Here is an 18,896-nt window from a genome sequence, read left to right on the forward strand (position 1 = left end):
TTATTTATTTGACAGAGAGAGACAGCCAGCGAAGGAGGGAACACAAGCAGGGGGAGTGGGAGAGGAAGAAGCAGGCTCCCCGCAGAAGAGCCTGATGCAGGGCTCGATCCCAGAACGCCAGGATCATGCCCTGAGCTGAAGGCAGACGCTTAACGACTGCGCCACCCAGGCGCCCCAAGACCTACATCTTCTAAACCTTGGATTTGTGTGGATGCTATGCAGAGACTCAGAATAGGATTAAGAATATCACTTGACAGGGTGCCTGGGTAGCTCAGTTGGTTAAGCATCTGCCTTTTCTCAGGTCATGATCCCAGGGTGCTGGGATCAAGCCCCATGTAGGGCTCCCTGCTCAGCTTCTCCCTCTCCCTCTGTTCCTCCCCCCTGCTCATGATCTCTCTCTCTCTCTCATCAAATAAATGAGTAAAATCTTAAAAAAAAAAAAAAAAAAGGATAGACCTTGCCTAGTTGATTGGTCATGGTTCAGAATTTAGGACTCTACATATCCTGTGGGATTAAACCAAACTCTCCCTTCTCCGGCCAAGAGATAATTAAGTACTTTTGTGCATGAGGCTACCTAGTGTACATTCTTTGACAGCATATGTCATCTTCTCTACCCACTATGCAACAAAAGCAAGGTCCCTGCAAATGCTCCAAAATCTGGACATCGGGGGAAGAAAAAACATTTCATTAAGTAGTGTTGACCAAATTAGTAAATTGGTGGACATTTTTCCCAATATTTTTTTTATTTAAAAAAGTCTCCATATAATGTGAGTGACTCCAGAAGTTTAGGCCAAATGGTGGTGTGTGTGCTGGTTGGTGGTTGATATTGTCAGGCTTATGACTGTTTTGAAAATATAAACAAGCTGGTGAAATTAACTTTAGTTTAGTTATCTTAAGATAGCCAGAGCTATAAACTCTGCCAATGTAAACTGTTAGGAATTTCTGGACAAACTTAACAAAGGGAGATGGAATTTTTCAACTTGAGCCTAAGCAAGCAAATTGGGTTTTTTTCTTATGGCTTTTGAAACTTACAGTATTTATACTATTTCAGAAACTCACAGAATTACAATTTAATCAATTGGATTTTTTTTTTTTTTTTTTTTTTGCCTCTGCAGGGCCCTGAGGAATTAAATTTCGAGAGGTTTTTAGCAGTTTGTTAACTTGAGAACATTTTAGAGAAAATTTATCTGAAGGGACTCAGCTTTGGGTAATTGTGTTTTTACCCTAGATTTAGCCTAAGTATGTGTTCTCACATACAGGTTTTACTATTATGATTGAAATAAGTAGAAAATCCAGAAAACTAAAACAGAAAGAAGTTGTAAAATGAAATTGATTTCTATAATATAAAGGATCAGCTATGTTAGTTCTTGCCCACCATAAAATAATTCAGCGGATATCAACTCTAGTATAAAGTCTACTCATCTGCATTCTGTTAATAAATAACCATGTTCCAGAATTAATTATGGGCATTAACATGCAATATCTACTACTGGGAAAAAAGAAACACAGAAAAGTTTATATGTGAAACCAACATATTAACATCATTTGACTCAGAAAACTTGAATCTAGATTCTTCATATTGAATATTCTTATTTCTGAGTCCTCTCTGTCTCATTCTTCATCACTATTTATGCTTTGATATTCAGGAAAATATTTATAATGTTTCTGTCTCAAACAACATGTGAAGGATGAGAAATTGAGCCTTGTTTTGCATTATATTATCAGGGCAGATTTAAACATAAAAAGAGACCCAAAACCTGTGTGTATGTTACCCAGAGATTTTTTTTTAAATTGTGCTTAAATATTAGACATTTTGGATAATATGAAACCTAGTATATATATCCTTTTTTGAAGTGCCTTTACATAGTAATTCAGATCTCATCCAAACCACCAACATGACCCATACAGAATAGATTTTACTGAAAACCTCATTATTAGTAGTAGTAATATTTGTTCATCATTATTTTTTTGATTACTAGACCACACAGGCTCGTTGATCTATATATATTCTCTTAGACAGGTACCCAACCTATTACACAACTACATATCAGAAAGTCAATGAAAAATATCTTTACTAATAAAATATTTTGAAACTTTAAAGTTAGATTGGGCACATTCAAAACCAGGATTTGGCTAATTAATTTTGAAACAGTCCAATAGCATCCATAGCCTACTACAATGGTTTTTCAGGGATTTTTTTTTTTTTTTTGCTTTGTGGTCCATAATAAGAAATAAATTTGACATTGCAACCTGGCACACACACATAGAACTGAAACAAAAGTTTCATGGAAAAATATTTATCCTCATGTAATGTATTCATTCTATTTTCCGTTCTTTTCTATTTCATTTTTTAAAATTGCTTGTCAAGACCCATTGAATTGATTTCACAATCCACTAATGTGCTGCAAACCAAGATTTAAAAACATCAGCCTAAACAATAATATATACTGTGGCTCTTAAGTAGTATTGCTATAATAAAATAATATTGACACTAAGTGCAAAGTATTCTATAAAGCACATTGTACCAATTAAATCCAAGACAGTTATTGTCTTCCAACCTTATGCGAAACACAATTATAAATTAAAAACAAATGTCTTTCTCTGTTTTTATGGCATTTAGAACATTTTAGAAGACTTACACTTAAATATCTAGGGAAATATATTTCTAACAAAATGAATCAATGCTGTCATAATACTCTGAGAATCCAAAGGTTCCGCGGATGTGCTAGGCTCTCACAATGATGGGTCGAGTAATTTTCCATTTCTAGAACTCCGTGTTGGCAGTGAGAAATGTAGAGAGCAAACCGAGTCAGTCCCGCATCGTGTTTGCACCCTTGGGGACCAATTATCCGGCTTGTTCCTTCTTTATAGAAGGAGAAAATGGCCCCGCTCCATCTCTACAGTAGAGACCAGTGATTTCAGACATCTTTGAAATACAAGGTAGCAACACACACAATTAGGTGTTTAACAAATGCTTCTTCATGCTGGCAATAATTATAACAGAAAGAGAAGCAACCAGGCTCCCATGAGGGAAGGCCAGGGGCTAAAACAGCTCTAGTCCTTGCTCTCCTCCGATCCTGGAGCACAGCAGGATGGCAAGGAATGGGACTTTTTTTTTTTTAAATCAAGTTACTTGTAACATTTTTAAGAAAATGTTTTACCTAAGCATTGCAATCCAACTTAAGTTCTGGAATTTGAGATCAAAATAATGTCCATTCCTATTTACCCATCCCCCTACCTACCTCCAGGAATGCACTTGTCACGGTGAGCCCAGGTGGTGGATGGAAGTGTTGCATCACTATATTGTACACCTGAAACTAACAAAGCACTGTACGTTACCAATATTGGAATTAAAATAAAATTTTTTTTAATTTTAATTCTTTTTATTATATAAAGTTAGTCACCATACAGTACATCCCTGGTTTCTGATGTAAAGTTCGATGATTCATTAGTTGCGTATAACACCCAGTGCACCATGCAATACGTGCCCTCCTTACTACCCATCACCAGGTATCCCATTCCCCCACCCCCCTCCCCTCTGAAGCCCTCAGTTTGTTTCTCAGAGTCCATAGTCTCTCATGCTTCACTCCTCCTTCTGATTACCCCCCCTTTCTTTATCCCTTTCTTCTCCTATCGATCTCCTAGTTCTTATGTTCCATAGATGACAGAAATCATATGATAACTGTCTTTCTCTGCTTGACTTATTTCACTTAGCATTATCTCCTCCAGTGCTGTCCATGTTGCAGCAAATGTTGAGAACTCGTTCTTTCTGATAGCTGAGTAACATTCCATTGTATATATGGACCACAACTTCTTAATCCAGTCATCTGTTGAAGGGCATCTCGGCTCCTTCCACGATTTAGCTATTGTGGACAATGCTGCTATGAACATTGGGGTGCATATGGCCCTTCTCTCCACTACGTCTGTATCTTTGGGGTAAACACCCAGTAGTGCAATGGCTGGGTCATAGGGTAGCTCAATTTTTAACTTTTTAAGGGACCTCCACATTGTTTTCCAGAGTGGCTGTACCAACTTGCATTCCCACCAACAATGTAGGAGGGATCCCCTTTCTCCACATCCTCTCCAGCAATTGTTGTTTCTTGCCTTGTCAATTTTTACCATTCTAACTGGCGTAAGGTGGTATCTCAGTGTGGTTTTGATTTGAATTTCCCTGATGGCTAATGATTTTGAACATTTTTTCATGTGTCTGTTAGCCATTTGTATGTCTTCATTGGAAAAGTGTCTGTTCATATCTTCTGCCCATTTTTTGATTTGTTTATTTGTTTCTCGTGTATTGAGTTTGAGAAGTTCTTTGTAGATCTTGGATACCAGTCCTTTATCTGTAGTGTCATTTGCAAATATCTTCTCCCATTCCGTGGGCTGCCTCTTAGTTTTTCTGACTGTTTCCTTGGCTGTGCAGAAACTTTTAATCTTGATGAAGTCCCATAAATTCATTTTATCTTTTGTTTCTCTTGCCTTTGGGGATGTATCATGAAAAAGGTTGCTTTGGCCGATGTCGTAGAGGTTGCTGCCTATGTTCTCCTCTAGAATTTTGATGGATTCCTGCCTCACATCTAGGTCTTTAATCCATTTGGAGTTTATTTTTGTGTATGGTGTGAGAGAGTGGTCAAGTTTCATTCTTTTGCATGTAGCTGTCCAATTTTCCCAGCACCATTTATTGAAGAGACTGTCTTTTTTCCACCGGATGTTTTTTCCTGCTTTATCAAAGATTAGTTGCCCAAAGAGCCAAGGGTCCATTTCTGGGTTCTCTGTTCTGTTCCATTGGTCTATGTGTCTGTTTTTGTGCCAGTACCATGCTGTCTTTGTGATCACAGCTTTGTAGTACAGCTCGAAATCCGGCATTGTGATGCCCCCAGCTTTGTTTTTCCTTTTCAACAGTTCCTTGGCGATTTGGGGCCTTTTCTGGTTCCATACAAATTTAAGGACTATTTGTTCCAGTTCTTTGAAAAATGTCATCGGTATTTTGATCGGGATAGCATTGAAAGTGTAGATTGCTCTGGGTAGCATGGACATGTTTAAAAAAGAAAAGAAAAAAAAATAGCCCTTCCTCAGGTCTATCTATAACCACCCCTCACTTCCTTCTTACAAATTGCCCAAGTAACACTCAAAGTGTTTCTAGCTAGAAACCATGGGTTAGGTCTTCTGCTGTGGGAGACAAGGAAGAAGCTATCCTAGAAGTAGCTGGCAGCCCCAGACCATCCCAAAGTCACATTTCACCGTGTTTCTGGTCCTACAAGATAGGAGACGGAGAAGGGGGATGCATTTTCCCTTTTTAACAAGGATTCTTTCTGTTTACATTGCTATGATGTAAAAATATTGTGTATTCTCTTCAATACCTGGGCCAGTGCCTTTATAATACCTATCATGTATTAAATATTATAGTATGACCTGTGTGTATGCGTGTGCATGCACATTTGGAAAGAAAGAGATGCAGAGAGAGACAGAGATGGAGACAGACACCGAGGGAGCTCTTCAGTGATGTATACAATTAAGTGGCCTATTTCTACATTCACATTTTTTAGGTAACGTAACTTATTTAATAGGAAACAGCTGGTTACTAAAAGGGCCAGGTTTTAAATCTAGATCAGTATAACATCAAAACTCATGCTTTTCTCATATCGTCTAGACTCAGCTTACTCTTCCAATTATCTTTTTTTTTTTGTAGGTTATATTTTTTTAGAGCAGTTTGGGTTTACGGGAAAATTGAGCAGGAACTGCGGAGAGTTCACATACATTCCCTCTCCCCTCCACCCTCAGTTTCTACTACACTAATATCTTGCGTTGGTGTGGTACATTTGTTCCAATCGACCCAACCATATTGATACGTTATTAACTAAAGCGCACAGCTTATATTAGGGTTCACTCTGTTACACATTCTGTGCACTTTTCCAAATGCATAATGTCAGGTATCCACGTACAGTGTCATGCAGAATACTTTCATTGCCCTAAAAATGCCCCGTACTCCATCTATTCATCCCTCTCCCCTCCCTTCACTCCTGCCAACTACTGATCTTTTTCGTTCTGTCTTTTCCAGAACGTTATAAACTTGGAATCCTTCAGTCTGTAGCCTTTTGAGACTAGCTCCTGTCACTTAGCAAAATGGGCTTAAAGTTCCTCTGTGTCATTTTGTGGCATATTCGTTCATTTCTTTTTTTATCACTGAGTAATATTCTGTTATATGTGCTGGCACAGTTTATTTACCCCTTCATCTATGGAAGGGGATCTCAGTTGCTCTCTAATGACATATGATATTGAGAATCTTTTTATATGCTTATTTGCTATCTGTAAATCTTCTTTGATGAGGTGTCTGTTCACATCTTTTGCCCAGTTTTTAATTGGGTTGTTTTCCTATTGTTTCTATTACATATTATATACATTTAACATTGATTATATGTAACAACAATAATATATGTTATATAATATATAATAGTATACTTTATATGTTTACTGTTATGTATTATTATTATTGCTATTTCATATTATTAAGTTTTAAGAATTCTTCTTTGTATAGTTTGCTTTTCCAATTAAAATCATTGACATCCCTCTAGCACAGAGCCCACCTTGACCACTCACTGATCCTGACTCTACTCAGAGACACTTGCTTTGGGCTCAGAGTGCTGCCACCTGGCAAGCCTGCCTCCAGAACTACCTGTAAGAATCCCACGCAGGTGCAATGCCATCTCTCAAAGTTCCAGCTCTCTCTCCTGTCTGGGATCTCTAGGATTCAGTTTGAATTATTCGTATGCTTTTTTTCACTCTGCCTGTGTGTAGGTACATGAGTAGCAATTTGACCTTGCTCGTACATTCATTAGGAACAGGGTTGACCTAATAGTCGTTGTATTCCTTGAATCACTTATCATGGTGTCTTAAATACAGTTGTTACACAGAATGTCTCTGGAATCATACGGGGAAATGGAGAAGAGATGACCACTACAGGGAAGGCAAGAAGTTGAAGAGAGAGGCTGGTCAGAGTGTTGTTGGAGTGTCTTGCAGATGTCTCAGACCTTAAAGGGGGTTTTGTGTTCGCAGTAACTGTCCCACCTCATCCCTGCCTTTTAGATGAATGGTAATATTTTTAGTTTAGTTGGCAAGTTTCTGCATGTTACCTAATCTATATAGGCATAAAAGTCAAGTGTACATTTCTATTTACGCCTGAGGTCACTCTATGGACTGTTGCATCTCCCAAGATTGGGGTGTCTGCAGAGGTCATTAGTATTGATCAAATTATGAATTTTGGTTGATGTGACTTTTTCCAAAATTTCTAAAATAAAAATGATACATGCACACATTTTTAAGAACCCAAATAGCTTAGAAGGCTCTGTTCTATTCCTCTTTGTGCCCATTGGCTCTGGGAAGGAAACACCTTTACCCACTTGGGTTTTGTTCTCCTGGTGGTTATATCTTAATCTCTAAATAATTTTGGATAGGCATTTGTTTCTTGAATTTTTTTCAACCTTAAAAATTATCTACTAGTTTCCTGCTATAATACCTACATTTATAAAGACTAACTATCAAGTCTTATTTAAGAGGAAAACTTTGTTTTCTGTCTTTCTAGGCAGTCCTACAACCCTCTCTGACCTCTGTTTTATTTAAGTGAAGGTAACAAGAGGACAGAAGAAGGCAAAATTTGTTTTAAACCTTATTCCTGCAAGAAAACTTTGTAATTTAAGTGGATAATTCTGTTGTAGACAAACTCTAATCCACTTTGAGAAAACCCTTTTTTAGATCTTTTTTGCTATGTTTTACTTGTATAGCTACATTTTCTGGAAATGCACTAAGAGGCTTTTGAAAAGGATGAAGTATCTGTGGTTTTCTTAAAGCAGTCATTGTAACACGGTTTTAAAGTTCAGCATACGGGAGCCCAGGTGGCTCAGTCAGTTAAGCATCCAGCTCTTGGTTTCAGCTCAGGTCATGATATCAAGGTGGTGAGATCAAGCCCCATGTCAGGCTCCCCACTCCCTGTTTCGCCTCTCCCTTTCCCTATGCCCCTCCTCCCACTTGCATATGCTCTCTCAAATAAATAAACCTTTTTTTTTTTTTTTTTTAAGTTCAGGGGCGCCTGAGTGGCTCTGTTGGTAAAGTGTCTGCCTTCCGCTCAGGTCATGGTCCCAGGGTCCTGGGATCAAGCCCCATGTGGGGCTCCCTATTCAGCGGGGAGCTCACTTCTCCTTCCCCCACTTCCCCTGCTTGTGAGCTCTCTCTCTCTCAAATAAATAAAATCTTAAAAAAAAAAAAGTTCGGTGTAATAACTCTTATGTTCTTAAAACATTCTATCCCAGAGACATAGCAAATCAATGAAAGAAATACGATGATTGTAAAATGTACCCTGGGAAAGGAAAAATAGCAATGGAAATGTACTAATCGAGTTGATTAAAAGTATACCCCAAAGAATCTCAGGTCTGCCAGTGCTCTGACCTCTCTCTTTGCTCCCTACAGAATGGATGACGTATTGATTGGGGCACCTCTCTTTATGGAACGCGAATTTGAGAGCAGCCCCAGAGAAGTAGGGCAAGTTTACCTGTATTTGCAAGTGAGCGCGCTTGTCTTCAGTGACCCACAGATCCTTGTAGGCACCGAGGTTTTCGGGAGATTCGGTAGTGCCGTGGCACACTTAGGAGACCTGAACCAAGATGGATACAATGGTAATTGATACCAATACATGGAAATCGTTTATTTGTTATAATTCATGTTATCGTTACATGAAGGAAACAATGACATCTTAAAAGTATTTCCAGTGGTGTGTGTGGTATGGTTACTATTATTGGTTTTTAATAAATTATCAGAAACCTCAAGGCAGTTTAAAGTTTATGTACGTGTCATGTAACAGCTCTGAATAAAGGCAGAGATTACTTTTTAAAGTGATATTTGGATTTAGGGACTCAAAGAAAACTAGAGAACCTTCTGTTATGTATAGAGTCAAGACAAACAAATACATGTTGACATATGGACAAGTATATTGCCTTGTGATTAACCCACATAGACTATGCATAGGTCATGCTGAATTTTATTTGGTTTGTAAACTTTAGCTTAAAGGCAACTTCAGTGTTTGCAGTAAAGTAGTGTTAAATTCTTAGTTTAGGATTAGGATTCTTAAATTCTTAGTTTAGGATTAGGATTCTTTAAGCTAAGAATTTATGAATGCCTTGCAAGTACCTTCTCAGAAAAACATGCAAGCTCACACAAAGCTTTGCATACATGTTCAGGACCTTTAAATTAAGAAGCAAGGAATAGTGGGTTTCTTAAAGTTGAAGGGAGTAATAGGAATTTGCTCCAACAAAATAGACTAGGGAGTCTTTGCCTCAGTTCAGTATTCATTAGTACCTTTGGCAAGGGGTATTGTACTTTTATGTTTTCTTTGGAAAAAAAAAAAAAGACATCCCAGAAATGTATAGTTAGTAATTTTTAAAGTGCCATAAAACACAAATACATATTAAAAGTTCACGGTTCCAGGAAAATAATAAAAAAGAGACAAATTCATCTTTAACTGATATGCTGCTTGCAGAAATTGCCCTATCCCTGAGCACCAAGTGAAATAAATAATGCTACATTATCTATCAAGTTATCTCTTCTACTATATTTTCCTCTGTTTGTCTTTTTTCTCATACCCTTCATGATATTTTTGAAAGCTAAGAGAAATATTTTTAATGACATAAAGGGGGTTTTGCCTCTCTGAGCCTCACTGTTTTGGAGTATAAAGTGGGCAAAATAATTCCAAACTGAGAGGAAACATGGGATAATCGTGGACTTAGAGGAGGTGATGTCACACGATGATATCTTTAATTTCCACCACGATTAGAGATTTGGGATATTTATCCTTACCTGTTAAATGAAGCTGGAATTACGATCCTTATTATGTAGTCAAAATCAGTTCACGATTTACTTAATCTTACTAGACTTACTTAGGAGCAAAGAGAACTAAACGAGAAAGTGAGGACACGTAACTGTCCTCCACTGGGGCGAGTGATGATGTTTTTGTGTTCTTGGTGCTCTTTTTTATGTAAAACTCGGACTTTGTGTGTATTGTTTAGAACAGTCCTGAAGAACACAATGAGTGGACGTTAATTTTCATTGAGTGCTATATTTAAGTGGGAGTCAGGTGATAGGGTTCTTTCTAGGTTCTCAATGTCTTCTACTGTAAAATGCGTCCTGCCTCCCTCATGGGACGACGTAATCCTTACATTATATAATCTTTGTGCAAGAGATTATTTTTTTCTTTTGACAAGAAACTTGTAAGTACCTTGCAAATGTGCCTCCCCTGTTTTGTAGAGCCTAGTGATGTGACCCAGCCCGCCCTGTTGCTCGCTAAGCTCCCACTCTCTGCCTGCTCTTCCAATGGGCCCAGCTCTTTCCACCTTTGGACCCTGGCACACCAGTTCCTTCTGCCTGGAGTGCTCTTCCCTCTGATTTCACACAGTTGGTTCCATCTTGTCCCCAGCTTTCAGTTTCAACACGAGCCTTAGCAACACCCTATCCGATCACCAAATCTAGAAATAACCACCATTATCCATTACATTAATATTTTTGATTCTTCTGCATAGAATGTGTCACTTCCCATCTTTTCTTGATTGTCCCTCCATTCAAATTGTCTATTACCTGCACTAGAATATAAACTTTCTAAAAGCAGTATCTGGTTAACTGTCATACCCCCTGCATCCAACATATAGCAAGCAGTCACTCGATAAATATTTGCTGGATAGATAAAAGACAACAGATAATTTATGGTTGCTGCAGTATTATGAAATTTTCCTGGAAAACTTAATGAGCCCTTTCGATTCTAGGATACGGCTCTTCTATTGCACTTATTTTTATCTCTAAAACCTTCTTCTTTACTTAAATATATGTTCATGTGTCCCCATTTGCAGACATTGCCATTGGCTCACCCTTTGCAGGCAAGGATCAAAGAGGCCAAGTGCTCATTTACAACGGGAACAAGGATGGCTTAAACACCAAGCCTTCCCAAATTCTGCAGGGAGTGTGGGCCTCACAGACCATCCCTTCGGGCTTCGGCTTTACTCTAAGAGGAGACTCAGACATAGACAAGAATGATTACCCAGGTAAGGGTTTCTTTCCTCTCCCGCCAGAGAGCCCACTTCCTAGAAAGAAGCCCATTCTCAGGATGAGTGCATCACGTGTAAGCTTTTCCCTCCTAAAGGCGAAGGCCCAGCTTAACCATGGATGGCCCAGGGCTTTTGCGCCTGATTCCTGAGTGATTTTCACAAGCATTTAAAGGCAGATAAAATAAACCCTCCCTTTCCCACCAGGAGATGATGTTAGAAAGGCAAGATGGGGGGCGCCTGGGTGGCACAGCGGTTGAGCGTCTGCCTTCGGCTCAGGGCGTGGTCCCGGCGTTATGGGATCGAGCCCCACGTCAGGCTCTTCCGCTATGAGCCTGCTTCTTCCTCTCCTACTCCCCCTGCTTGTGTTCCCTCTCTCACTGGCTGTCTCTATCTCTGTCAAATAAATAAATAAAATCTTTAAAAAAAAAAAAAAAAGAAAGGCAAGATGGCTTTTGAAAAGTCATACTGGACGTATGACTTGTCAACTTTGCAGGCAAAGTTTTTATTTGAAACCCCTCAGTGAGGTCTTCTCCATTGATAAAGACCGCTTGCCTCAAAGCCAGCTAGAGCAACTTATTTCAACTCTGTCATTCTCACACTATTCATTAACTCATAAACTTCAACATTTCTGTCTTAAAGCTCCTGTTTTTGGAAGCGTAAATATTTTCTCGCCATACTTTAGGTCTTTCAAAATAGATTGAATATTTCAAAGTGAAGCAAAAGCAACTGGTTCATAATAAAGATTGCAAACTCTTCTTTATTACTTAATTAATATTGAGGTCTCGTGGAAATTAGATAACAGCGAGATAATTCATGTTTTGTGTGTGCTGTAGGAAAACACGGTTTTTCTTAAAGGATTGTTTCAGTAATCCCAGGGTTTTTAGCAGAGAACATTAGACTTCTTGGTTTTATGGTTCAATTTTCACTTTGATGTTAGTTATTTTAAGATGGTTTCAATAAAAACTTAGAAATCACTAATAATTAACTGACAGCTTTAACTATTTATTGAAACCTTGTCTCTTTCCACCACCCTTCCCCTAATTGGGTATTTTCCATATGTAGAGTTTTTTTCTGGTTTGAGGCAACATTCCAATAAACTGACTGCCTAAATATACATCACTAATTTCATCCTTCCGCTTTTTCCTCCCCTCTGGGATTAGGCAAAAAGGATACTGCAACATATTCTCATATATTTGCCAGAAGTCTTTCACGGCACTAACATGGATGTTGTAGTGGGTTCAAAGCAGATTTAGTATTATATTGTATACAAATACCTTCCACATTTTCAAGAGCATCTACTTAAGTTTATTTTCTTAGGTTATATTATACTGATCCAATCAATGAGGTTAGTGGGTTTTATTTGGGGGGGGAGGGGTGTCATTCATAATATATTCTATTTTAAAGAATCCTCCCTTATGTGATTTTTTCCTGAAATACATCTGGATGATTCATGAAATTTAACTCTTGGGTTGTAACTTTAGATAAACAGCTATTTTGGAAAGTTATTGCCAGTCATTATGCTTGTCATATTCTCACCTTCGTACCAGGGAACTTGACAGACAGGATGGCTGGACCTTCCTCCAGGTAAAGGAGATCAGGGATGTATCGATCACACAGGCAGTTCATCAACTTCTTTTGAAGTCTCCTAAATAAAAGCCAGGAACGAAACATGAAACAACTTTTTTTTCTCGAGGAATATTCCTTCTGGGGGAGGGCGGAGGATTGACAGGGTGGAGGAGCAGGAGAAGGACAGGGAAGAGAAAAGCTAAGTAGGTAAATGTGGGTAATTAGTCACCTCTTACTTATGTCTTTTATCCCTTTTAACAATCAGAAAAAGTCATTTGAGGTCATTCGTTAACTTTATCTACTGAGGCTGATTCAATTTATACTAACCAATGAAGTTCAAGCAGTCTATCCATCTGTCTGTTAAGTGAATGATCTTTACTAAGGCAGGACCAATAATGCCACTAATTGAATTCTTATCCCTCAAGATCGTCTTGAGGCGTTCAGTGTATGGCTGTACCTCTGAGTAGACTGGGGTTCTGGTTCTAATTCTGCCTCTCAAATGGAAATATAGATGTCTGGTGATTCATGACCCTATAACATTTCTCTTGATCCTCGTCTTTTCACAAAAGGATACCACTCAAAGAAGCCTCTTTATAGTGACACCAAGTCCCCAGGGACTTATGCAGAGGAAAACCACCTAACAGACGGGTAACTATATTCTGTTCACTAGAACAGTGGATTTGAAATTCACAGGCGTAATTCAGGAATTAGACACGTAACTTTCCTCATTATTCTGTAAAGAAATTCCACTTGGCTTGTCTCAAGCCCCATTTCCATTAAGGGGAAAATCTTAATCTCCCTATTTCAGATTCAGACTTAATCTCAGTTGAGTAAATGTTCATTTAGATTCAGAACCCTCCCCTTCCTCCCTCTTTGGCCGCTCTTTAAAGGAATGAGTAGCAAAGGGCGTGCCTGTTGTCCAGGGTTTGACAGAGAGGCATGTACCCCAAATGTGTCATCTGTTTTTACAAGCTTCTGCCTGAAGGATAACTCAGTCTCCCCTTTGATGTGTGCTCGCACTTCTTTGATTAATCCAATGGCCTATGTAGTGGCCAACTGCTCAAAGGTCCCATGTGTCCTGGATCCTCATTCAATTTGGCCTCTTCAGGTCCACTCTCAGCATGTGCTTCTATGCCATGGTTAGGACTCAAGATACTTGCAGGTTGGGTTTTCAGGTCTCTGAAATGTTTTTATCCCGCTAGATTATTCCTTTAGCCATTGCTAATTTTCTACCAAGGCGTTTTATTACTCTAGCCCTAATGGGGTTGCAGTATTCTTAGGTTTTGCCTGGGAAACAGCAGTCTTTTTTTTTTTCTCCCTTACCCAAAGGTTATTGGGTGGCATGCTTTCCAAACTCTATAGTTCATTTTATAAACTCTATGTCCTAGTCCCCCGTGGTCTGTCTTGTGATTTTTCCAAACCAGTTCTTCCTGGAACTGAAAAAGAATTGTAGTTTTCTTTCTCTCTGGGGCCCTGTTCTTCCAGATCAAAATTACTCTGCTTTCAGATTATTGTGCCTTCTAGGAGTTTCAAAATCCATTTACCAGGCTGACTTTCTTCTAGGGTACATCTAGTCATCCTCAGGAAGCAGAGGTTCTTGATCTCAGCTGCACATCAGAGAACATTAAATAATCCATCTGCTCAGGTCACACTCCCAACTCAGAATCAGACTCTCCAGAGTCAGAATCTCTGGGTGATAGAACCCAGACCAGAGAAACATAGTGAAGTAACCTGGATGATTCCAGTACACTACCCAGCTGGGAATGAATGATCTAGAACATGTTCCCTCTTTAATGAACATTGAATTGATTAGGCGTCTCATTAGAGTACAGATCCTGATTCAGTAGGTCAAGGGAGTGGGAAAGATTCCCCCTCTCCAATCAGTTCCCAAGTTTTTTCCCTGCTGCCAGGCTCCACATCGCACCCTGAGTAGCAAGCTCTGAGGCACTGTGCATGCCAGTCACCCGTGGACTCTGTTATTACAGGCTGAATGCATAACATGCCTTCAGGTATTTTGATTTATGGAGACTGAGATAGGCTTCGGGGATTTATATTCTTACCCAGGACCCTACTTTGAGAAACACAGCTCTACAATCTTTGTGCTCGGCTCCCCTGCCTACACTAGTATCATATGCAGGGTTCTCTTTTGGCAAGTACCTGTTAGCTAAGCTCTGCTCTTCCATTTATTCTTTAGAAGGTTGTCAAACTAGCCCGAGGGGCTTTTCTCCAGATTGCCTCTGTGCCGTTACTGCCATTGGGATGCTTGGGCCTAATACATGCTCTGGCCTCATCTGGAAAAGTTAAGGAAGGCCCATTGAAAATATTTAATTTTTGATGCACTGCTCTACATTTCCTGGAAGTTACCTGTGCATTTAAAATGATGCCTCACTGACTTTCATTTAAAATATATTATCACATTTGTTAGGAATTACCCTACCTTAACCTGGCTTAAGCCGTAAAGGGAGAGATTTATATTAAAGCTATAAGAATATCTCAAGGAAAGCTAATGACAGGAATTCTGCCAGCCTCTGGAAGGGACTAAGTGGGATCCAAGATTGTCAGGTTAGGACTTCTTTTCTTTCTCTCCCTTACTCTCATTTCTGCTTTTCTTTGCATGTCTGCTTCTCTCTCCCTCTCTCTTCCTACCCTCCCTCTCTCTCTCTTGCCCATATTTCTTTGAGCACATGGTAGTTTTTCAGCTCCAGAGTTTGCATATGGCAGTTTTACTCACTGAAAGAGACTGTCTACAATTTATCTCAGTCCCAAATCCTAAGGAAAGGAATCTTATAGGCTCTGAGGCAAAGGGTGACATTTTCCAAAGAAAGTAAGAGTTGCTTTGTGGACTTCGCAAGTATCCCAATAAATATCCACTATGACGCCCTGGCAAAACAAAACAAAACAAAATGGCCCTAGGAAATAAGAATTGTAGTAAGAAGTGAACAAAATAATTGAGAAGATAATATTTTGTTTTAAAAATTAAAATAATAAAAATAGGAATTAAATTATTCATCAATATTTTTATGTTTGTTCCTTTCACTTCAAAGTCCAAAAGAAAAATGAGAAATTCCTTCATTCAGTCAAAAAATATGTATCAGTATTTACTACGCATTAGACATTGTGCTGGGAGGACTGTGGCAAGGCACACACAGTCACTGCCTTCCCAGAGCTGACATTCTAGGTGAGAAAGACAGACAGTTAAATAATTACAGCAAAGTGTGAGCATTGTAATACTGAAGTCTTTAAATGCAAAACTTTTTTTGGAGTATCATAACATCTGAAAAAATTTAAGCATGGTTGCTGAACATTGTGCTTATGAATTTGAAAAAGTGTGTCATGAGAAAAGTATTGTTGGCCTTTGGAAATTTTGTAATTATTTGGTCTTCGTTAAATGAATCAGCTAAGAAAAATACATAAGCTCTGTAGCTCCTTATACAGGCACCTCCACTTCCCCTGAAAAACTTCTGGAAGTCAAACTACTATTATGATCAGGGTGACAAATTATGTACAGGTTGTACCCAGCCAAGGGGCAAGTGAGGACCAATTCATATACCAAGGGATTTCCTCCATGCAGGAGGGGGCAGGGCCACCTTTTAAAATTCATACCCAGGCATTTGTCGGCTCTCAGTGGCCCTGTTCCAGGTCCTCCATTCTAAACAGATCAGAAACAAAATCCCCAAACTCCACTTTAACTACATGGTCACCTGAAAATATCATGTAAAGACAAATGTACAAATGAACAGTAGTTTGAAATTCTGCACTGAAATCCATCAAACCCCTTGGACCTGCTACTAAATGGAACACACTTGAAGAACAACTGTGGTTACCCAAGTGATGGCTTCTGATGGGGTTATTTTTCCCATTCCTGAGGTGAACACTTTTACCTCATTTTAGGCACCCCGTGCTTAGCAGCTGCGTCTGCAAGCAGAGCTGGGTTGGCTTCCCCTGGTCTACACCACCTGCCACCTACCCGCTTCTGGGCACGCTGCATGAAACCTACCTATGTTAATGGCTGGTACATATGTTGCCTTGTTGGTTAGATAGCAGCAAGTATTCTTTACGTGTTTTTGATACAAGCCAGCTGCCTTTTGTAGGAAGAAAGAATAGGTTGATTTTGATGTTTGATGTATATTTATTGTGAATTACAGCTGTTTCATCTCCCAGACTGACTAGAAATCAGGTCACCTAGTACCTGAAATAATCAAAAGCACAGACATGTAAAAGGTCGTTTGATTTACATTTACTCTTTGTCCCATGATCTCTTCTGCAAGTTACAGATGTTCTGTATTTGAGCAGGACCAGACACTTAGTTTCCTTGTCTTAGGGGAAAAGAATGCTACCAAAAAGCTGGCATGGGTCCAATTATATTGCTAACATTATTGCAATTACAGCAATTATTACTACTATGCTATCTACTGCATAGAAGAGAAATACAGTTCAGATCCACTGGAATATTATTTTTTAATCTTTCTCGTGCACACATACACTCACACTTATATGTACATATGTGTGTGTATGCATATGTGGGTTTTTTTGTATATGTATGTGTACCCAAGAGAGTTTGTAGGGTAAGGTTAGATGACACTCCACTTCCTTATTTTGGGGAAATATCAAACCAGTATAAAAATAACCTATTAAAGTTAGCAGTGTGGCTGGGAAGAGGGGAAGGGAAATCAGACTGCCCAGGTTAAGTTTCCCATCTATCACTGATCGCCTGTGTGGCAATGGACAAATTACTTAATTTCTCTGAGCTTCATTTCCTTACTTGATATTATGGGGCTAATAATACTTCCTTCACTGGGTTATGTGTGTTTGCACTTTCTAAGTCAGGAAAAGATTTTTACAAAACGTTGTGAAATGGCTTAGGATGAAAAAGGAAATCTATTTGATTGACATGAGCAGAATCAAAGCTACTTTACTTCACAGACATATTGGGACACAAAAAAATGTTGAAAAGCTGCATTCTTGGATTCTGGAGATGGACAAAATGGGTTTCATACTGGACTCACTGTTTCCTAGCTATATAAGCATAAGACGATTTCCTAATCTCTCTTTAATCTCCTTATCTATGAAATTAGATATAGTAAGCTGGTATAAAGACAAAATGGCATTGTTTATATAATATGAAATGAGATGGTGTGTTTAAGTTAAAATGGGATTACAAAGGACATAGTTTAAAAAATAGCAGCTCTCCAATCAAGTTTTAAAACAAGACTGTATTTTGGAGGTATTCTTTCCTTATGCACACTAGTTGACATTATTTTCTTTTGCTTATGTAATTTCCATGTCCCCCAATCTTAATTCACAACACCATATTTGCTTCTCCCACCCGAGGCAAACACTAATATTGGGACTCTGATGGGTTAAGACACGCTCGTAAAATTCCTGTTGCTCGACCCTCCATAGAAGCTTCTAATAATCAGGAAGTTACTGCCCTGCTATGACGTAGTTCCACCACTCACCCCATCCGACCTCCCACCCCTTACTGGGAGATGAGGCATAAGGGACTTCTCCCATTACTCACTGTGATTTACTGGGTCTCAAGAATGGAAAATGTTCTTCCTTCGTAAGCCCTTAGGCAATTGAGGGCATTTATTTTCATATAAATTGGACCTGAACTAGGTGATAACAATGGCAACTGAAAAGAAAGAACTAAGGTAATAATGTAAATGATCAATAGTCAAGATTTGGTGATGACTTGCCGTGATGGAAGGTAGAGGAGGTGGGGTGAGCAAGGAAGAGATGCTAAGGATGACTCTGGAATTTTGATCCAGAGTACCTGGGAAAAGTATGGTAGAATGGAGAGACATGGGGAGATTTCTTTATAGAAATATATTCTACTATAGAAATAATATTTGGAATAATTTTCCTAATATCTAGTTTAACTACTCAGTATTTGTTTCAATTTCTTACCGTGCATATTGTCAACACTACACATACAAAAATAGAGTCATTAGTATATTCGGTTCTGGCACCAAAATTTCCTATTTAAAATATGGATGTATTCAGGTTTCTGTGTTGGTGCTGATTGGAAAATGAGGGTTGGCCAGAGAAGTATCTTGTATACATTAATTGAGTGAAAGCATTTCAGAGAAGAAACAGCTGTGATAGTCAGAAATCCCTACAATTCAATGATCTAGCCTAATCCTGTTAAACATGATTGTATAACAAGACCATCTGCTAAATGCATAGCCCAGACATTGGAAGGTGGAGGAGGGGGAGTGCAGGTTTTGTTGAGGCACAGAAATCTTGCAG

At 38.9% G+C, this 18,896-nt stretch overlaps 1 protein-coding gene across 3 annotated transcripts in view; it reads left to right on the top strand.

Moving 5' to 3' along the window:
* ITGA8 (integrin subunit alpha 8) overlaps positions 1-18,896 on the top strand; it is a 172,316-nt gene that overhangs the window by 56,708 nt on the left and 96,712 nt on the right. For all 3 annotated transcript variants that reach the window (XM_008692079.2, XM_040645373.1, XM_040645374.1), the window contains exons 12-13: positions 8,458-8,663; positions 10,884-11,075. In XM_008692079.2, the coding sequence (XP_008690301.2) occupies positions 8,458-8,663; positions 10,884-11,075 (398 nt within the window). The remainder of the gene's footprint in view (positions 1-8,457; positions 8,664-10,883; positions 11,076-18,896) is intronic.

Source organism: Ursus maritimus, unplaced genomic scaffold (assembly GCF_017311325.1).
Source record: "Ursus maritimus isolate PB19 unplaced genomic scaffold, ASM1731132v1 scaffold_31, whole genome shotgun sequence".
NCBI classification, from domain to species: domain Eukaryota; kingdom Metazoa; phylum Chordata; class Mammalia; order Carnivora; family Ursidae; genus Ursus; species Ursus maritimus.